This window comes from Strix uralensis, chromosome 11 (genome assembly GCF_047716275.1).
Source record: "Strix uralensis isolate ZFMK-TIS-50842 chromosome 11, bStrUra1, whole genome shotgun sequence".
NCBI classification, from domain to species: Eukaryota; Metazoa; Chordata; class Aves; order Strigiformes; family Strigidae; genus Strix; species Strix uralensis.
The window spans coordinates 5,551,627-5,574,437 of record NC_133982.1 but is presented as its reverse complement, the minus strand read 5'-3'; the positions used below and the strand labels follow the sequence as shown (position 1 = coordinate 5,574,437).

At 42.0% G+C, this 22,811-nt stretch overlaps 2 protein-coding genes across 2 annotated transcripts in view; one reads left to right on the top strand and one right to left on the bottom strand.

The window, feature by feature from the left end:
• Positions 1 to 12,617, top strand: part of TMEM266 (transmembrane protein 266) — a 64,991-nt gene extending 52,374 nt beyond the window's left edge. Inside the window, exons 11-12 of the mRNA XM_074880616.1 lie at positions 5,319 to 5,369; positions 9,786 to 12,617. Of these exons, the coding sequence (XP_074736717.1) occupies positions 5,319 to 5,369; positions 9,786 to 10,366 (632 nt within the window). The 3' untranslated portion in view covers positions 10,367 to 12,617. The remainder of the gene's footprint in view (positions 1 to 5,318; positions 5,370 to 9,785) is intronic.
• Positions 10,938 to 22,811, bottom strand: part of ETFA (electron transfer flavoprotein subunit alpha) — a 31,648-nt gene continuing 19,774 nt past the window's right edge. The window contains exons 10-12 of the mRNA XM_074880620.1: positions 15,612 to 15,677; positions 11,944 to 12,024; positions 10,938 to 11,040 (exon numbers count right to left, since the gene is read on the bottom strand). Of these exons, the coding sequence (XP_074736721.1) occupies positions 11,002 to 11,040; positions 11,944 to 12,024; positions 15,612 to 15,677 (186 nt within the window). The 3' untranslated portion in view covers positions 10,938 to 11,001. The remainder of the gene's footprint in view (positions 11,041 to 11,943; positions 12,025 to 15,611; positions 15,678 to 22,811) is intronic.

Sequence of the window (22,811 nt, the reverse complement as noted above, 5' to 3'; positions counted from 1 at the left end):
AGGGGAAAAAACTCTGCTCAGGTCATCTTGCACGAGACCACAAGGGTGAACTAGACAGTACAGCACAGCCTAGGGAGCATGCATATGCCTTAATGACTGAATTCACAAGTGAGCAGTGAGCTGTGCTTGGACTGCTGAGGAGGTTAGGTCTGGCTGAGAGTTTGGTGATGGTGAAGTTGAGATGGCCACGGTCAGACAGATCTGGATTGCCAGAGATTGCATGGCAATCTGCAGGGGGGAAGGTTGCTGCTTTCAGAAACACCTATAGATGTCTTTTTTTATGTACATTCTGTCTTCCTTTCTTACTGCACTACACCGTCATACTAAAGCGTATCTTAGTGGGTTCTACTGCAAAGTGTATTTTATGCTACTTTTCTTTCCCAAATGCTTCTAAGTGGTAGTGGTACTTTAAGGAGAGGACGCCAGTGTCAGATAGCAGTGATGGAGATAAAAGATCTGCTTCTTTAGAAACCTCCTAGTAAAGATTGCTTTCTGGAAGAAAGTCAGGGTAAGATATTACTCTACTCTGATGATTCACATTCTCAGTGGGAGGTTACACAGCAGAAAAAATAACCTTCCAGCTGAGAAAATTCAGCTTTGAGAGAGAGAAGGCAGGGATTATAGAACTAAAAAGAGAGAGCTGCCTTGGGTGGAATGTCATTTATGTATTTCACCAAATTTATTAGGTTTTTATAGGGCCAGGAGAGAGAGATTACAACATTGTCTCTTGGGTCAGATGAGATTATATGGGACTGTACTCTAAATAGTTTATTACTCCCTGAACCATTTTAGTGTGTGTTCTAAGTCTTGCAGGAAAAAAACAGGCAGATAATTTGAAAACCTTCATCTGACAAAATCCAGTAGCTGTCAGATCCTGACCATGTTTTTTCAGTAACAGATTTGGGTAGCAGATTAAGAGATGGGATTTACTTCTTCTTGATCTGACTTTACTGTGCTTACAGCCTTGCAGAAGTGGTTGGTTGGAGTGTCAGGGAAGGCTGTTTTGGTTTTACATGAGATAGGTAGGAGTCTGAGCAGCCTTCCCAACCAGACATTCCCTTCTGTCTAGTGAAAAGGCCTGATCACGTTGGAGTCAGCCCTGCTGTCTGTTCGTGGTCCCACGTTACTCTGGTGCCTCACCTCTTACACTTACACGGTTGCCATCTTCCACTAGCAGGCGAAGCAGTTCCAGGTGTCTTGTTTTGTCATGCTGTTTTGGCAGTCATTCACACCCCACACTAACTTGAGCAAATAATGCTTGTGGACCGTAAAGAACAGCCTGTTTCTGCTTGTTCCTTCTCCTGCCCAGCAAAACCTTCTCTCAGCCAAATTCCTCTACAGTGCTGCTGCGTATCTTAGTGCTTCCCGTCGCTCTCGCTTTCCAGGGAGGATTGTAGAACCATCCTTGTTCACCACAGGTTAGGATGGCTTTTCACATGAGGAAGAGCTGCCTCACTCTTCCTATTCTACCTTTTCAACTCACAATTATTGGATCTTTGTCACCAGATTTGTCACCACATTTCCTGGGCGTGAAGGCTTTTATTCATTACATGTGGTACGTGGGGACATGGTTTATTGGTGGACTTGGCAGTGTTAAGTTTATGGTTGGACTCTATGATCTTAAAGGTCTTTTCCAACCCAAATGATTCTATGATTCCTCCTGGTGTACGTAGCAAGAGGATCCCCATCACCATCCACAGACCTTTTTCTGAGGTTGCCATTTCCAGGGGAAATAAGAGGGAAATGCTTTTTCTTTCTACTTACTGCCAGTTCCTTAATTTACTGTAAATACCATTTGGGCATCATTATAGCTAAGGACTTTTAAATTGAAAGTTTCTCTCCTAGAAATGGGAAGTGCAGCTAACATTGCTATGTATTTGAAGAGATGGGTTTATTTCTAGGAAAGGAGGAAAATTAAGTCTTCTGGATCCTGAAAATTCTAAGCTGTCAGAAATAAGAAAAATTAAAAAAAAAATGGGGAAACTGTGAAGAATGAAGTATTTCTTAAGAAAACTCCCTTTCTGGAGCTGAAACTAAAATACACTGACAGCAGAAAACACTTATGTAGAATTCAAATAACATAAGCAATCTGCCCTTCTTGTAAAAGCTGGTCTCCCCTACTTGCTCATACAAACTTCCTGCAGGCCACCAGCTGCAAATGTAGTTGTACTCCTGATCCCATCTGACTGCACATACTGAGCAGTAGGGACTTCATCTCACTCTAAATCACCATAAAGCACTTAAGCAGGGTTCTACAGTAATGTGCAGTACTGTACTTTTTATTTATGTTTTATATGCACAAATAGTTGCTTTCAGTTGTGTATTTGTGGCATTTTTTTGAACTCCCTGCTTTCAGCAATGTAGAATATAATGAGAGATAACTGGAATTGTTTACAGCCTTTTATGCCCAAAGTAGCTGAGACTCCCATATGACTTAAGATGAGTTTGTTAATTGACAGTTTGCTTTAATATAATGATTCCAAAACTTCATCTGTTGTTGAAATATTTATTCTGCTGTTGTTATTCCATGACTCTTTATTGGTTTTATTCATAAGAAACTATTCAAGGTAAAAAATATATGTGTGTGTTTTATATTTTACATACATATTTATACATATATATTTTATTTATAGATAGATAAGCAATGTAAAACAATGACATTAATAAGGCCATCACAGCATAACATTAAAGTAGGCAGCTCTCCCAATCTGGTGTGCACACACGGTCACACACACAGCCAGGACAACCAGTGGTTTTCCTCACCCACCGCTCAAAGGGATATGAGTGCATTTCAGGGTTTCCTTTTGAGGTGTTTGGCATGGGCCTTGGCTGATAGAAAGAGTAGTCTAGATCTCTTTGCTAAACTGGTTTGAAAGCAACTGATCGGTTTGAAAACAGTGCCCTGGCACATTCTGTGAGTTGACAGACAGGTGGCCAGGGCAGCAAATGTATGCAGTCCTAAAGAAGGCTTGATCTGAGCCTTGCCATAAGACAGGAAAAGCAGATGATAACTTTTCCAAGTTGTTTTCTGTCTTCAGTGCAAAGCATCTTGGCATTTGGGGCAGACATTAATGCGAGTACCCCAGTCCCCCGGGCATTGCACTGACTGTGGCTGCGTGCTTTTGCTAGGTGATCAGGAGGGGCGACCCACGTGCAGAACATGCCCTCGTCCAGGCCAAACCATAGTTCTGTTTTCCTCATTTCTCTGCTTAGAATTAGACTCTAAGCTAAATATGCTGGAAGTGCATTAGCGAAAGTACAGATATGCAGGCTTTTTCTGACTGTAGCTGAAGGTTCCATGCCTGAACAAGAACCAGTATCTATATGGGCTGGCAGGTTTGGTGGCATTCAGAAGATAAATTATGCATGATTGAAATGAAATGTATTTTAGTAGCAGATAGTGGAAAAGCCTTGCAATGTATTCCTAATTCAGCAGCATTGCCTTGAGCTACTCTGAGGCCTCTTTTTTAAACTCAGACATTAGCACAAAGCACACCTCTGACTGCAGGCATTTAAAGATCAACAAGGGCCAAAAAAGCTTTTAAGATGCAATGAAACCAGGAAAACAACCATGTTGCCTTTCAGTGTCAGGTTAGATTGCCTTCTTATGAGTGCAGCTATTTCAGGTACAGAGTGCTTGGTGGTTTGGGTCTTGTTGTGTGGAGAAAGTGTTCCCCAGAAAACATCTGTTTCTTTCACCTGCAAACCGCAGTGTGCTGTGAAAAGGCAGGACTGTAGCCACAGAGACCCAGGGGGATGAAGGAAATCTGGCTCAAAGGGATGAGCATGGTTTTCTGAGACATGGTATCAAAAAGAGCACTTAAAAGAGAGAATGCTTTTAGAGCACAGCTACACCGCAAATTGGGCAGGTCAGGCTGCTTGTAAGCTTGAAATTCTTCCTGGGCTGCAGATACTGTGTTCTTAGCAGCAATATTTGTGTTCTGCTCAGAACTGCAACAGGACAAATTCGTTATTTTGTTTTTCAGCGACTGTAAAACGCTCTGCTTTTCTGTAAGATCACAGGAAATCCCACTGTCATCTGCAGCATCTAAAATCTGTACATGCAGTATAGCTGCTGCTTTCCCTTTTATGGTCTTCATTTTTATTTTACCATTATTGCAGTTCAGATGTAGCTCTCATGTACATACTACAAGTGTAGTACTACACCTCTGACTTGTAAAAATCTTTATAGTGTATTTTAAGCCAACAGATAGTGTAATGTTATATATTACATTTGTATATGTAATATACAACAAAATAACACTATTCATTCTGAATGAAACAAAGAAGGCATTATTCTAGAAGTAGGGATTTACACATTAAAATTACATGGATTTACAACTGCTAGAGAGCTGGCTTGTCAGGCTCTCTTTTTTTGTTTCCCACAGCAGCACTTGTGCTGAGCTGGAGAGGCATTTCCACTTGTTTTGGTAAACTCGGGTGGCTTTTATTGGTCATGTCATCCAAGACAGAACAGGGGAAGTTCTAGCTGTTCTTCTGGAAACATACAGGATATTGTTTCTGCTTTTTTTTAAGTCAACTACTTTCCACAGGAACAAGTTAAAAACATGAAAAGGAATGAGAGAGTGCAGAAACACAGGGAAGCTGCTCAGGAGCAATGGTTATGTCGTTGCTGTTCAGCGTGGCAACAGCATAGGTCTCAGGAGGGGACTGCAAATGAAAATGAGAAGCAGTATTGGGCCCACATGAAAAAAAATATTGAAAGAGAATAGAAATGTCCCTATAGGAGAAATGAAACCTGCCCTCCCAGTACCCCTACCTGGAGAACTCCTTGGCAGAACAGGGGACGGCTGCAGCCTGGTAGGGCGCAGGGTGCTTGGCGGTGACCATTACTGTGAGCGAGAAGGCAGCTCGGGTCACAGGCGGTACGGCAGTGGAGGGTAACCCTGTGGAAGGAGCTCACTCGGTGGTGTAACTGTACAGCATGAGTAGGTCTGTGCTGCTGCCCTCGGCTCAGCCTGTCAGGACGAACACGAGCTTTACCTTTGTGCTATATGCAGGAGGGGAGGGCCCTGCTGCCCAGAGAAAGGCCAGCGTTACACTTGTCTTGACCGTGGAGCTTGTTTTCTTCGGAATGCAGAGTGCCTCATTCCCAGGCTGGTGCCCTAAAGAACCGCAAGGAATGGTAACCCCTGTTTTGGCTGCAGCCACAGGGTGGATGGGGGGTGTAGTGTGTCACCAAATCACACCTGGTCTTCTGGCCTAAAAATACACAGAAAGTGGTGCCCTGGGCGGTCACAGGGTGGAATTTCAATCAAATGAATGGTCTTCTAATGGCTGCCTTTTTTTTCTTTCAGAGGATGACATGAATAATTACATCAGTCGTTACTACAATGAGCCTAGCAGTGGTAAGTTCTGCTTGAAAATGTAAATGTGAACTGTATTTTTGCATTGCACTGTGTGCTGTAAACCAGGTGAGACTGAATAGTGGTGTCGAAATGAGACCCGCCATGGCACCTCTTGGTTTGCTCCGTGGAAGTCTGTACCAAAGTAGTTAATTCTCTAAAGGTCGAAGGGCCCCAAGGTTGCTCCTGCCGAAGGCGCTCGTGATAGCTGGAGCTGTGGGAGAGGTGAGTTCCCCGTGCTGGGCTGCCCCAGCCCGCAGCGCGGTTCAGGTGGAGCTGGGAATGAACAGCCTGGGTGAAGTCACTGCAGGGAGCAGGAGCGGGGGGTGAGCTCAGCCCAGCGCCTGCTGGGGACCTTTCGGAGAGGTTCAGTGTAAGGCCTCAACCGCAGGCACAGGCTGTCACCCGGGCTCAGCTCCAGACCGATGGCCCCTGGCACCGAGGGCTCCTGGTGCACGGGCAGGGCTGGGGCGGTGGCCCGGGCTGCCTGGCCCAGGGCTGCCCTTGCCGGGAGGAGGCTGAACAGGCAAAGGCCAGGGCAAGCCAGGCTGGGCAGGGGGTGGTGTATGCACACACCCCCCCCTTATGTATATGCAATCTCATGGCTATATTAAAAAAAAGTGTGTATATCTATATAGGGATGTGTCTGTGTATATACATACATATTGTGTACATAAAATTGTGTGTATATATGCATATAAAACTGTAATGTATTCTATATGTATATCCCATGTATATACAAATGCAGATAAACATACATATACAGACATAAGTAAAAATTTGTTTGTACATATATGTGTGTAATGTATGTATATGTACGTACATATATGTATCTCCAAACATACATACATCCCCATATATATGAAAAGATTTATATACATATAAAGGTATGTGTGAATGTGCATATACCTATATATGTATATGACTTTTATATACATACAAAGATGTGTGTGAGAGGCAGTGTCCATGTATATACACAGATATGTTATCTAAATACATATATTAAAATCTATAAAAATATATAGAGATATATGTAAAGGGGTAGGGGTGTGTCTATGTATCTATATCCCCATATGTACATACACACATGGAGATGCACACATATATATGGATGTATATGTAACATAAGGATAAATGTGTCTATGGTTGTAAAAATATATGTGTATATTGTATTATATACGTATATGCTTGTAGATACATCCCAACATTGATATACGTGGGGAGATAGATATGCTTATTACAGGTATCTTCTGATTTTTGTCATGCATATGAGATGTGTGTGACAATGTCGGTACATATATATTTTGTATGTATTCTGTATTATTTAAAATATGAATGTCAGTATGTGTGTAGATACAGGTATAGTGTCTTGTGTATATCCCCGTATATATACAGGGATATATATAAAGATATGTATATGTGCATATGTAGATATAATGTATTATATCTATATCCACATATACATGGGGAGATATATGTTTATATGTAATGATATGTCTGTATGTGTGCATAGGTATAAAGACACATAAAGGGATGCGTGTATAATTGCATATACATAGATATGTTGCTACATATAAATTTATATTAAAAGGTGTGTGACTATACTACAGCACATAAAAGCTATTTATGTGTGTGTGTATGCAGACAGATACCAAGACAGGTATTTATATTTTTTATATGTGTAAATATATATATATGTGGGTGGGTATGTGAGAGCCTGTGTATGTACATATATAGTTTATATATGATATTTTGGAAAATACATGAGTGTATATATACATATACATGTATTATATATACTAAATGTGTGTACACATATAGGTATAATGTATTATAAATGGGGAAACTTCCCTACACACACAGACATTCTCTCTATAAACATGGATAAATTTTTAAAGATATGTATTAAATTCTGTATATATGTGTGAGAAAGACTGTGTATCTATACACACGTTAAGTTATATGTATCTATAAAAAATGTGTGTGCATACACGTATACAGTGTTATTTTTATTTACGTATATCTATCTCTGTATATACATCCTCATTATATACATGGCTATATATACAGATGTATGATTCTATACATAGGTGTATGCATGTTTAAGAAGATAAATGTAAAGGAGGGGAAGGTGTGAGTGACCATGTGTCTGTGTATGTATATACAGACAATTTTATATGTGTATGTGTTCACAGATAGTTTATATCCCTATATATACATTCACCATGTATACACACAGAGATATACATGTATATAAATGTAAGCATTATATATACATTATGTAATATATATGGGGCAGATATACATTCCCCATATCTATATGGCTAAATCTATATACAAAGATCAGGTATACATAAAATGGGGGGACTGTGTATATATACCTATGTATTTTATATAATATGTATGTGCATGTGTACATATATAGGTACAGGTATATGGTATTATTTATAGCTGTACATCGCTCTGTATACATCACCATAATATACATGGAGATACATAAAAAGGTGTATCTGTGTGTGTGTATACATACAATTTTATATGTGTAATAGGTATTACATATAATATGGATGTGTATGTGTGCTCAAATACAGGTATAAGGTATTATATAGGTATATCCCTATATATACATTGCCTGTGTATATACACAGTGAGAAATACATTTATTTAAAGGTAAGTATATGTGTGTGAGAGTGTGTGTAGTCTATTTAAAGACAGATCATTATATGTATTTAAAGGGGGACTATGTATGCTATAGTATATGTATCAAATGTCTGTGTGTGCATATGTATACTGTGTTATACATGGTCCTAACCTCCCCCATATCTATTTAGATTTATCTATATATGAATGTGTATATAAAACATGTGAGACTCTGTAGACATACACACGTATATTGTATAGAATATGTGCACACAGAGTATTATTTATGGATGTATAGCCCTCTATATTCATTCCCGTTATACACATGGCAATGTATATAAAGATGTGTGTATCTACAGCTATATAAAAATTTTCTGTATATGTGTAGGTAAATGTATGATTACAATGGGCTCATATATACACACATGCATTTCCCATATCTATATAGCTAAAGCTATATATAAAGATCAGGTGTCTGTAAAATAGGGGGGGGGGGGGGTGTGTGTGAGAGAGAGGGACTGTGTATATACACCTATGGATTTTATATAGTATGTATGTGCATGTGTACATATATAGGTATTATATGTAGCTATATATATCCCTTTATATAATTCCCTTCATATACTAGGAGAGCTATAAAAGGTGTGTATCTATACGTGTGTGTGTATAATCTCAAAGCGGTATAAATAAAGGGGTGTGTTCATATATAGGTTTGATGTATTATCTATGTATACCCTATTATATACATTCTCCATGTATATACACAGAGAGTGAGCAATACATAACTATTTATATATAAAGGTAAGCATAGGTGTGTGTGAGAGAATGTGTAAAGATAGTTATTTAAAGGGGGGGACTGTGTGTGTGTGTAGTACATATATAGGTATAATGTATTAGATATGGGACCTGTATATATAGATAAATCTATGTATAAAGATCATGTGTATCTAAAATGGGGGGGTGTGGGAGACTGTGTATAGACACACACATACATACATAGAGGTATATGGTATTATTTATAGTTGTGTATCCCCCTATATATGTTGTTATAAATAAAAGCTATGCTCTATAACTAAAGAGGGGGTGTACATGTGTAAGTGTATGTATATTCCTCCCTCTGTGTCCATTCCTGATACATACACACACATATTTATATAGAACAGGGATGTGTGAGTGTATGCCCTTTGATGATCAGTAATTATATGTATTTAAAGATGGGGACTGTGTACTATAGTGTGTCTATCTCAAATGTCTTTGTGTCTGTATATCAGTATTAATGTATTATATGTGGAGCTCCATGTGTGTACATATATGTAATATATAGATGTGTGCAATACTATTTATATTAATAGCCCTCTCTATACACCCTCATTATATACATGGATATATAAAAGATGTGTGTATCTAGACATGGGGAGAGATATATATATGTATTTTAAAAGCTATATAAATAAAGGGTGTGGGGGTGTGCAGGGAATGTGTTTGTGTAGAGCTAGATTTATCTATCACTTTATGTACATTCTTTCTCTCTTTCCATAAACAGACAGTATACATATTTATAAAAGGGGGGGGTGTGTAAAGTTAGAGAATATGTAATGAGAGCTGTATCTCTCCATAAAGATGTATATACAAAAGGTGAGATAAATAAAGGGGGGCTGGCGTACACAGCTATTTTACACATGCGTGAGGTGGGTCCCTCAGCAGCTGTACAGGGGGTGTCAGGGTCAGGGCCCCCCCAGCCGGGCTTTCAGCAGCCTCTCTCTGCTCTCTTCCCTGCAGACAGCGGTGGCCCCGAGGCCGCCATCTGTGTGGTCACCACTGCCGCCATCGATGTCCATCGCCCCAACGTCTCCTCCGACCTCTTCACCGGGGAGGTGCCGCTGCGCCTGGGCAGCACGGGGACCTCTGCCAGCACCACGTCGGGCAGCGCCTCGCGTTCCACCGCCAGCTCAGGCACCCAGGCCTGCAGCGAGAGCAGCCGGACGCTGGGCTCCTCACCGGACTGCAGCACGGCCTGCGAGGCAGCAGCAGAGGCTGGGGCCAGCCCTGTGCCCGCACGGCAGCGAGCGGCCCAGGCAGCGGTGCAGGAGCTGCTCTCCTCCCTGTCGGAAGAGGCCTGCCTGGCGCAGAAGGGGCTGGATCCTGTCAACCTGAAGCTGCCCAGCCCCGCGGGCTCTGTGGGGGCCAGCCCTGACCTGGGCCACCGGCTCAGCGTCTACAACCGCAGGAACCAGGAGAGTCTCGATGTCTTCCAGCTCAAGCCGCTCATCGACTGCCCCCAGGCTGCCCCTGTGATTGACGAGAAGTATGGGGCGCTGGGGCCCCCGGAGCCCCGGCTGGGCAGGGTTCCCGAGGCCTAGGGACAGCCTGGGGAAACAGGGACATGCTCACTGGGCCGGGTGACAAGGCTGCCGCAGGCACGGTGGCAGTGCTGGAGGCACCCTGTGCCAGCTCCTGCAACGGCCGCCAGCCTGGGGCCGACTGAGCCAGCACCATCTCTGCCTGCCAGCGCCTGGGGGGCACCAGCACTGGGCCTGCTGCCACGGCCTCTGGGGCACAATGGACCTTTCCGCAGTCTTAGGCCACCATGGACTCACCACGCGCAGGGGGACAGACAGACTGTGGCCCTGTCCTGGGGTCAGCCCGAGGGTGCCTGGGAGCATCACAGACCAGGGCTGGCACAGCCTCATGGTGCCCAGGGCAGGGCAGAGCTGCAGGACAGCTTGGGCCCAGCCTGGCCCCCCACCCTCACCCTACCAGGGGCTGAGCGGCTGGGAGGGGCCTGAGGATGGGAATAAACACTGACAGACATATGTGGCTTTCTGCCTTCTATCCCTCTTTCGTCCCCTTCCCATCCTTCCACCCACCCCCCCACATTATGTGTCATCCCATTGCCCACCAAAAAAACCCAACACCACAGTGACCCCCACCTTTTTCCAGTACAGTCCTTTATTTGCCCTCATTCCAACTGCAGTGCAGGGTCCATCACCATCGCTCACTTCTTCTTCAGCAGCTCCGTCATCTCTGGCACCGCCTGCGAACACCAGTGCTGGGGTAGCACATGCTCTCCCTCTGACCCCCCCAAACTCTCACTGTGCAGCACCCCACCCCCCAATTGCACTCCCTGCCCTCCCACCCCTCATGCCCAAGCACACCACTCCAGGGGCTGTGGGTCACCCCAGCTCACAGCACTCCCCACTTCTCTCCTGCTGAATAAAGCCTCTTAATTATTTAAGAGCGTTACATTTCCATTAGGTGGAAATAATGCATTCGTACAAAATTTATTAAGGAAATTGTCTACATGGTGTTTCTTCAGAATGTGACTTTGTCTCTGGCTTACGGAAAGGCCCGTGCTCACCGCTGAGCCAGCGGGCATTAGTTCAGGAATGGCATTAAGTGCTGGCAGAGTTTCTGCCCACGCCTCTCTGCAGAGCCACGACAGGCTCCTGCCCGTCACACGTGCGGCCGGCGCACAGGCACTCGCACACACGAGCTGCAGGCGCCAGGACAGGGGCTGGCTCACAGCACCGTCCTCCCGGAGAGAACTGCCAGTGAGTCCCTCAGGGGCGTCTGGAAGGCAGCAAGCCCAGGCAAAAATCAGAATGCCTCCTGCCACCTCTGAACTTTCATACTTTATGAAACTTCTTAAAAATACCTGTAAGCACCTACGTGCAGTTATTTCTCAGAATGGTTCAGGAAACAGAGTCAAGCTGCCTGTGACACCCCCTCCCCCCAACAAACACACCTGACAGCTTCTACTTGCAGGGACTGAATTTTGAGCATGAAAATAATGAAATCATAAAGCAAATTCTTTAACAAAACAACCCAAAGCGAACACCCTCACACAGATGTCTTTAACACTTCCTAGATTACATCATCTAAGCGCTCATTAGATCTCTGAAACAGCTACCCAGCACATCTCCAAGTTTAGCCTCACCTGAAATAAGTCAGCCACCAGGCCGTAGTCTGCCACTTGGAAAATTGGAGCTTCTGGATCCTTGTTAATAGCAACAATGGTCTGCAAGCAACAGTAAAGCACCATGTGAATATAGATATTGATTAACGTCTAGGGCTGGATTACAGTGACAGGCCTCACCCAAGAACCATGGGCTAAATTCTCCCCAAGCCCCTGGAAGCACAAGATATGGATTGCAGGATTTAACAAACATTTTTTTCTTTCCACCTCAAAAACCAACCAAACAAAAACAAAGGCAACACCACCCCAAAACTGCCTTCCCTGCTCACTGCATACATCGGGGCTATCCTCCCCTGTTGAAAAGAGCCTAGAAAAAAAATTGCTACAAAGGATTATCTGCAAGATCTAAGCCATACTGTTACAGAAATAATGCAGAGCAGCATTCAAAATAAATACAATAAAGCCATACCTAAAGGCCTCTGTACCTACTTACTATGGGACATATCATTTAGTTTGTCACACAGTAGAAAAACACAAACGATCAAAATCCCAACACAACAGTCCAGAAAATGTCTGTCTTGGTTTAAACTCTGCCCTACAGGTAAATCATTCTGTAAATGTCTGTCCTAGCAGCCAGCAAAATAAGCATGGGTGTCCACATCAAATCTCCAACAGGATAGGGAGCACTCCATAAAGGATGGAAAAAAAAAAAGACAACAGCTCCTAAAACAGGCCTTACACCAAGCAGGGGTCCAAACAGCAGCACTCTGATAGTGCCTGCCCCCCTCTGCTGCCACTGTGAGTGCTGATTTGGGATAACAGGACTCCTCAGGCCAGCTCTAACCCAACAGCTATGTGATGCACATACCTGCCCTTCCCAGGGAGCCACAGCTCACATCTCTTTCACTCCCTCCACTGAGGGAGTACTTGTCCAACAAAATTAATGGCTCACTAGTATACACACCTAGTGGCAGTAACTCAAAAGTTTTCAAATCCTGCATTTTTAGGCCCACAGAAATATTTTTTTCTTCACAGGTCATTTGCATCCTGTGACTCACTATACAGAATGACCACATCATGTATGTGAGAAGGAAGTCCCTACAGCAGAGCGCTGCTGCTGCCCTCTTGCCAGCTCCTAAGCAAAGACCTGCAAGTATTCCTGTAATGCTTTCCCTGAAACATTTTTCCCCAAGTTTGACTGTTTTTATTTGTTACCCCATTTGCAAATGCAAGCCTCCACTGACAGTTCGACAGTGCAAAACCCAGGCTTGTGATATCCGAGGCTGTTAGCTCAATAAAGACTTTAACTGTACTCTGAGGCCTTACCACGCTTTGCAGAACCATTCACAGGGGCATGAGGCCACGGGCTAACGCTGAGCGCCAGCTGAGGCCAGCAGTTAGGGACACCTTGGAGGCTGCTGGCTCTGTCCTTATGCCAGAAATAATGAACACCAGTTGCTTGCAAAACTGTCTTAAGCTTTAGTTTGGCAGTCTCATCCTTCCTCTGTCTCCATTAGCTGAAGTAACTTCTTAGTAAGATCTAGTCCTCTACCTCATCACTAAATCAGACTTCCCGTGGCAAGAAGCAAAAGCATCACCTTCTTTGCAACAGAACATTGCAGGTTAAATCTCTTAGGAAGAAAAGATCCTGTAACCACCTCATGAGGCAATTAAAAATAAGGAATGAAAGCAACAATTCTCCAGGTCGCCTCAAAAGCTGCATTTTCTACCTTGCTGTAAAAGGACAAATAAATTATACATTTCGCTTTGTAGAAAGCATCTGACTCCTTTGGAAAACGTATCCTGAAGTATACAAGTTCACAATGCCAGGTAATTCACAGTGCTGAGGGAAGACAGGGGACACCCCAGAGAGTTCCCATGGCTGCATAATTCTTCACGTTTGCAAAAGTTGGATCTTTTCAGTAACTACAACACCCATATGCTTTGGCTAAAAGTAAAGCAGAACACACTTCAAACACAAATAAATAAAACTGAATTTTACAATACATTTGTTTACACTATAAAAAAACTAAGATATAAAGGAGAAATATAGCTGTTAAGTATGCAGCTCATATCGGCAAACTTTGTATGTCCTTATTGTCTATAAAAGAACATCTCAAAATATCAAACATGGCATTGGAAAAGCCAAAAACCAGAGAGTTTGCTGTTACAGTACAGGACAATATTGCTGCTCAATATTTTTTTATCAAAGGCAATTCTGGTACTTAAAGTAATAGCCTCCCAGTATTGCTGGTAGTCTTAACTCAGATAAGGCAGGAGATAAATACAAACACGGTCAGATCAAGTTTTAAGCAGCTTTAAATACACAGTTCTCAATGGCTGATACTAATTCCACCCACCCATCTTCTCCCTCACCCAAAAGCACAGTTGGAGACTAAATGTCTCGAAACAAAGACACTGTGGACCATCAGCTACTAGCAGAGCCCAGAGGGAGCCGGGGAAGCACCACACCAGCGCTGCTCTCGCAGGCTCTCCCGCGCCTGGCTGTCCCTGCTGTCTCCCCTGGGGCTGCACTGTGACTAGAAGAGACTGCGGCAACACCGCTCCACTAAGCCCAGTGAGAATACACTGCTACAGATACTATTGCTCGCTCTTCTCAGCAGTGACCTTCATATCCCTGCCCATCACTCACCCTTAATTTCTAATTTTGGTTGGTTTTTCTCCACTGTGTAAACTAATGCTAACACCACTTGAGTCCCTGATTTTAGAAGGCTGAGGCCCCAAAACGGTGCTGTATCCCAAACCCAGCTTACATGTTTTTCTAAAAAAAAAAAAAAAAAAAAATTTAAATAAAATTTGCAAAAGAACTAAATTGTAAGAAAGCACAGATCATCCTAGCACACAGGCTGGCTTGTGAGGACAGTGACCAGTCACATACACTCACTAGTCTGTCACTGGTTAAACACAAGGATCTGCCTGTAAAGTTTTGCAAACCTGTTCCTCAATTTTGTAAGCTATTCAAAGTTCTGGGTTTGGTTTCTGCCAGAAATCATAATACGTTCATTCCTTGGAAATAGAAAAGAAATATATATCCTTTTTCTAAAATTACTTGCGGGGAGGCAGGACAACCTACAGTTCTTGATGTTTGTCATTTGATAGTATGATTCAGCAGGTAACTCTGTTCCTCTTTGCAAACACCGCACCGTGGACCAAACGCAGTTCCAATTTTGGATTATTTGCTTTGGCAACTAATGAGTTAAACCTTTTAAATTTTACTGCCGTTTTAGAATAGGTTTCCATTTGAATGGCTAAATGCAGGAATGTCAGAGACATCTTTTACTTTATGGAATAGTAAGTTCATAATTCAAATTGCACATTGTTATGCATGAATTAATATGTCATACTCTGAAATAAACGCAAATGGAACTATTGTATAGAATTCAGGCATATGTGGGTTTGGTTTTTTTTAAATAAACAAAGTCAATTAGCTGCTTCCACTTGCCACTTTGGGTTGTAGAGCAACGGTTTTTCTACTGTGTTAGATGTTTTGCCACAATACCTTCTCTTAGCAAGGCTTAGAGGGCTAGCATGTTTTAAAGAAGCAGACAAACTGACAATTTTAACGTTAAAAAAAATTGGAAGGCTGGCTAAAGTACTGCTGTAAAAGCAAGGAAGTCAACTCCTCTCCTTCCTCAAAAATCTCTTCTAGCACATCCATCTTTATATACCTTGCTGTCTTTCATCCCAGCCAAGTGTTGGATTGCTCCAGATATTCCCACGGCAATATAAAGTTCCTAGAAGAAAACAAAAATGAGACATTTTTGGTACCCATGACACAGTTTCGGTCAGCTCTCACAAACCTTACTCAAAATCAATTACATGCAGTAGTTTTCACATTACAGTAGTTTTCAATATTAAAGGCAGCTGATGATTGGTTCCCTTCCCCACTTGGGGACGCAATGTAACTGTAAAAGGAGAATCCCAAAGGACCATCTGGCAAAGACAGATGAGAAGAGAAAAAAAAAAAAAAAAAAAAAAAAAGATCTACATCAAACATAAGACACTGCTCAGCTAGAGGACAGGGCAGTCAACGTTACTCATGACCCTGGAGACTCCCAACACAAATATTAAGCAAGATAACCAACAAATGGGTAATGCAGTTGCCTAAAGAGAAAACCTAAGCTTTTTTGTTTGAAGCCTCTAGGATCCTTTAAATAAGCTGAAATTCAGGTGTTTAAACCTTTTAAAAGTTTCCTATATGGCAGGATAAAACATTTCAGATACTGAAGTGGGCTAGTGCATATACACTTGTAGTGATAGTTTCTATTCTTTACCCCGCCCCTCAATGCTCAGATGCCCTCAAGCTTTTCTTCCCCCGTTCAGTATGGACTCCCTCACAGGAGAGTAAAGAAGTGCTTCCCAGGTAGGCACCAACATGCAGTAGATCTTTACATTTTGGGGCTTGCAATCTAGCATCTCCAAAGAGACTTACAGTCAAAATAGATGAAAATTTATAGGCAAATAGATCTATATCGAGGGGTTTAATTCACAACAGAAAAGTATTTTTTTTCCCTCGGGCTGAAAGTCATCCAGACTATAATCTATCCAAAACCAAGTATATTTTCAGCTCCGTGCCAGTTTTCCCACCACAAGTCCAAGTAGCAGTCAAACCTGTACTGTTTAGCTACCTAATTTTACAGAAGAAAAACAAAGGCAGTACTTTTCACCAACTCATTCAGTAAGAGGAAACTGTAACATGAAAAACTGGTTAGGGGATCACCTGTCAAAACCAATTAGAAGGTAGTATTTATGCATGCTTAGAAATGATGCAACCTCGAATACTAACAGAATTTCTCTTAACAATACCAAGGTTAGTCCATATTTAAGAACATACAAATCTAATTCAAGAAATTATTTGGGGGGCCAGGGAGGGTAAGAGGGTCAACAAATCATACCCGTGTGCAACTGAAGATGTGCATTACAGTTAAGTGGCTTTTAACATGACAGAACAAAGCACAGCTGTGGAACAGGCACAGACCTACAGAAGAGGCTGGCAAATGAAGGTGTTCAAATACGGACACCATGCAGACTGCTTTTTCTGTACAGGCCTGATAGTCATTATATCAATTAAAGAAAAAAAAAGATGATTGCTTTCTGATGTTTCTGCAGCTACAGATTTCACCTATTACACTGTTTTTTGAATAGGAATAGATAAATAAGATTTATGAAGCTTTTCTACACTTTTCTACAAAAGCTCTCCCCTGTAAAAATTGAAGGGGAGGGAAAACAGAGCAGGAACAAAGTATTTCCTATTAAAAAGGCTTGCTTTGAAATTGAAACACAGAATCTAGTCTGTATTTCCACAAAAACACACAGCTGTTGAAGACACTCAGAAATTTCTTAGCCTAAATAGCTTTTTACTGAGTAGATTACTACTGGAGGTCAATCCATTTTTACCACAGCTGCAATGTAATATAATATTGTCCATATAAGAACTCATGGTTAGAATGCAGTATTTTAATTATAGCAAATAAAAAACCCAGATGTTACAGGAGAAATTATTCTAACATCATATAGTCTTTAATAGAAGCTCTTTTTAAAAACACATTACTGTAATTTGATTTTTTTTAGAGCAATTCATTAAGTGCCAGTCATCTAGACTACCAGATACTCTTATCAGTCTGTTTAACTTTGTGAAGTTCAGACTTTGGAAAGAATCCAGCTAACCAGGAGCCAGATGCCTATGTATATATTCTATTAAGAGCCAGATGCCTATGTATATAGCCTATTAAAATATCTAGGAAAAGACAAGGATGTTTCATTAAAAGTACATTTGTAAATCACCAGGCTTGTCTAAAAAGCCTTTATTATGCATCCAAGCCATGCCCTTCTAGGTTATGCACTTTTGGCTCTCTGGCTAAGGTAGTTCCATTCAGTAGGCTGTAACACAGTAGATCACTTCAGTAATGTTTTCATACAAAGAACACAGGACAGCATGTGTCTTATCAATAGTTCCATACTGTAAAATAGATTTGCCTGCTAAAATATTAGTTCAAATCTATTCTACAATTTAGTAGGGGGGCCACAAAGGACCCACAAGGTCTGAATGATAAAGATTCAAGATTGTTCAGTGCTCTCCAAGGAGAGAATTCAACTGGTCATCCAGAGAGGTCATAAAAGACTCAGAAATTTGGATCTCTAAGTTATTTTCAGGCTAGTACCCGTGTTTTGATGTTTTCCCCAAAATCATTAACTTCTATCGTGCCTTTTACTGAGCCCTATCATTTCTACTGTGTCAGGGTTCAAGAGTTCCAAGTCAGGACTGTAGCCCCAAGCACTATGAAGTGAGGGAGGAAAACAGAAAGCAGATGGGTACCACAGAGCAGCGTCGCTTCCAACTGCGTTATGCGACGTGCCTGCCATGGCAGCAGAGAGCACGTTAAGGTCTGGAAGGAGATCTCAGCTCTTCAGAGCTCATCTACGCAGGAGAACCACGCCAAGGCACAAAACAGCATGAATCAGAGTCTGGATCGCACCTCTCAGGTGTTAACTAAGATGGCTTTACACCAACTTCAAGTTCCCGCTTTTTGGATCCCTGGAAGCTGCTCTAATTACTGCTGTGGGGTGGCTGATCCACAGCCTACAATTACAGGCACTTACATCGAAGTCCAGGACACGGAGTGGCGTTTATCAACTCCCTGGTGCTTGTGCACAGGCAGGTTTTCACTGAAGGGCTGCTGCCAGCGCTGTACCACATGAGAACGGTGTAACAAAACAGCACTCAGATTCTGTACCAAGGGGCTCACTGCACTAAAGTCCCAAAAGCAAGTCAAGGAAAGCAAAAGTTTTGGTGGTATAAGGGCAGGGTGTCAGTTTAGACAATTAATTGTCTTGCCTCACAGAATCCTAATTTCACACAGGAAATAATTACTGTACATATGTGACAGCCACGCCACAAATCTTTATTTTTTATGAAGTGGACAGCGGACATCAACACAGGGGAAGGGACACCAGAGAAGAGAGCTCACAGTAAGAAAGAGCACCGTGCAGCACGGGGAGCTGAACAAACCGAAGAGCTTAAGAGCATACAAAGCAGAGGGCAGGGAGGCACAATCAGGAAGTACTTAAAGATGCACTTTTGCAGAAAGGGCTTGGTATGTCAGCAATGGGAATGTGTGAAGGTGGGAGCTTCCCATCAGGCTTCTTATAAGGGCTACAGCAGCAGCCAGAGCTGATTCTGCCAGCAAACCGGCACAAAGGCCAAGAATGTTTTAATTGGTCCTGCCACACAATATCCCACAAGACAATATCCCACAAGGAGCCAGGACCCTGAGAGAGACCTCAAAGTTTGTAAGCACAGATTTGCATCACAACAACCCTAAAAAGCAACAGAATTCCCAAGTCCCAGATTTATCCTATTCAAAGGCAAGATTCCGAATCAAGAATCCAACTTACATTTGCTTTTCAGAGTATTAACCTAGCCTTGTACTGTTTTTTCAGCAAACATGACCATGGTATGCCTTGTAGAGAGAGTCATTGTACGCTAATCATTAAAATGAAAAAATCCCCCTCAGACATCTCCTAAAGTCCTATTTCTGTTTTAAATGTACCCAACTTACATATTAGCATCAAGTCCATGAGACCACGTACAACTGGCTTCAGAATCCATGTAGCCAGTTACATGCCATTTGGATAAATGTCACAAGAGCGCTATACGTAGATGATTACAATTACCAATATACCAATGCAGTTATTTTCCTGTGCATACTGACTCTTTCAATTACTTATAGAATAATCTGTGGCATATAATATTACTTCATCTTTACCTATGAGAATATTTAAAAATGCCTTAGGCTGCCCTGGGGCAGTTAAGGTACATTTGCTTACGAGAACCACAAGAACAGTTTTTAGTTGCAACTGCTGCTATAAGAGACTACTGTGCATCCACAGGTGCAACACAAGATGAGGTAGTTACTTTACAAGCATGCCGTCAGCTACTATTGATTTTTATGCCAATTTTTGAATTACGCTGAAAACCTTCAGTGTACATCAATTTATCATCCTACCAGTGGCATGCTTTTAAACAGGCTAGTTTAATAAACCTCTCTGGCACACATACTCTTTTTAAAGGCAGCTCTGATATTTTATTTGCTTTGCAAGAGTGAAAGGACAATGAAATTAGAAAGAAATCTTTGTAATGAAAATTGCTTCATACAAGAAACTCCTTCCAATTACAAGCTATTAACCCAATAAAATATTTGCTGGCTTGACGCTAGTTCATATATATTACACTGTATATCAAACAATTATCCAGCATGTACTACTTTGATGCAGTTGAATATGTTCCGTTCAAGAAGCACATTACTAAACTATATCCCAACCACAGTTCTTTTTCACTTTAAGAACCTTTGATCAGCCAAGCTATGTAATTACTCTTAAGCGTGGTTAGGGTGTCTGCTGGAGTGCAGGGCCATACAGCAATTTTTTTTCTCTCTCTAGGGAAAAGCACATCAATTGCTTTCAGCTAAATGCACTTACATATGAATATTTTAGTACAATTTAATGTTTCTGCACCAACCCCAAAGGAGCAGAGCATCAATTTGTGAACATAGTTTTCTTGGAGTTAAAAGCTACACTGGATAATGCAGGATGAAAGGGGTTGTCAATCCTTAGCTTTTTAGCAAGTCAGAGAAAGGTACTCTGTAAATTCAGTCCCAGCTGCATACAAACAGCTCTCTAAAGTTTGCCACTATAAAGCTACTTTTCAACAATAGTGAATTATCAGAGGAGATATTCCGAAACCAATTTCCCAAGCACGGTCAGTTTTCCCAATGCTACTCCCATCTGCTAGCTACCTAAAAGCCTGAACCATTTATACAATGAAAAGTGTACCTGCTGGTCTGTTAATAAAACCCACAAATGTAATGTACAAATAACACATTCCTACAAAGAAGCTAGCTGAAGTTAGGAGAAATTAAGTAATGTACCATGTGTTTGAATAGACAAACTTTAGTATCTCGATGCCCTCTTGTATGTGTAAGAAATTAGGAAGTAACGAAGATCTTATCAATAAGCAAGGAGTAGAACACTTCTAAAGTGAGAACAATCAAGATGACAGGAGTGACACCTCTCATGAAGCTAAGGGAAGTAGTTCATTCTGTTGTTCATAATTTTAGGTAAGAACCAGAGAACAAAAATGAACAGAGATACCAGAATAAAATATGCCTTGTTTCACTCTCCCAACACTTCCCCACAGCAAAGTGAAGGGAAGCAAAACCTACCAGATACGCTAACCTAAGCAAGCAAATGATCCTTAAGAAAGCGGTGGGAAGTAACACTGAAGAAGAGTTAGTATCCACTTATTATGCAATGAAACCATGACTCATTCGTGCATTTTAGAGAAAACAAAACCAAGACTAGGTGAAGTTCGCTTTGCTATCACATACAAAGAAATACAAAATATAGGAATAATGTAAACAATGTGATACTGCCTTTCTCCCTTCCTGCTACTCCCAAAGCAAGAAGATGACTACTAAGTGCCAGAGCCACTCACTGCAGTGAAAGGGACTGCCTAGCAACATCCTGGGGCATATACAAGCTCAGAAAGCATCCCATCCTCCTGTAAAAGAAGTGGAGCAACAGGAACTCCACTGCTCTGAAGATCCTTCTGCTCCTTCATGTGTTTCTTGTGCCAGGAAATGCTTCCTTGCCATTCAGCTTTCCTTCTCCTGTTCCTAATTTCACCCCACTCCTGCGTTTTCTACCTAACACCTTGTTTCTGTTCTTCCATGGCTTTCGTGCCTTTCAACTGAACCAACATCTCACTTGAACGTGCCTCTTTTTCCCTCACTATTACTGTCAGTTCCCGACAGTTGTAAATCTGCCTCCCTTTTGAAATTCCTGCAATCCATTACACCCAGAGAGACCTCCTGGTATGAAATCAAAGCTTAAGCACTGAAGCTAAGCAGGTCAGCAAGTTTAGTCCCGGTGATCATACCAGAACAACACTGAATTCCTATCTGTCTTCCCCACCTGAGGTTTCTCAGCACATGCAATACCCAAATGCATCTGCCTTCTGGGCAATTATATCACATTTCCAGCACAATCATTTAATCCAGTGTCAATTATTACTACATCATATATTTCCTAACCTCTGCCCTCCTGAGTTTTCCATCTCAGTTTCTTGTCGCCTGTTAGTATTTTGTGCCCATTGTTGAAAGTAACAAGTAACAAGACGGCAGCATCTGAAAATAAGGAGTTCTGCCTGGCTGCACTTTCCCTGCTGGATGGACCCTCTGTACTGTACCCTTCTCAAGAAGAAAACCTCGCAATAAAGTCTGAGATGGTGAAGGTGAGGCTTTCTAGCCATGGTTCACTGATGGCTAACCCCAGATGGACACCCCGAGTCCTACGACTGTGAAATACATCTTCCCTGTTGCCAGCTAGGAAAACCTAGAAAGGAATCTAAAGAAGTTATAGAACAGGACTCTGAAAAAACAGACACTTCAATAGAGGAAAAGAAAAGAAAATAAAAGAGAGTGAACATTTAAACTCTGAGGAGATTAAACTAGAAGGATGCTTTTCAGGCAGCAGCAGGTCCCTCACAAGGTCAGAGGATAACAAAATAAAGAGTCTGAAATGACACATACTTTCTGAAAAAAAGCAGCTCTTGGGGACACTGAGGTTTTGTTTGTTTTCTGGGGGGAAAAAATTGAGAGCAAGATAATCCCAGTACAACCCCATCTTCCTTCAAAAGCCAGAGAGCATATAATTAGAATAGGACACAAGGGAAAACTTGGGAGACCCATGGGAACAATTTGGGTGTCCAAACGTAGGTGCCTAGTGTCATTGTAGACAGGGTAGGATTTCCCACCTGAATCATAGATCCCACTCCAGAAGGAAGTCTCCCATTTCCACACAGGCAGTCC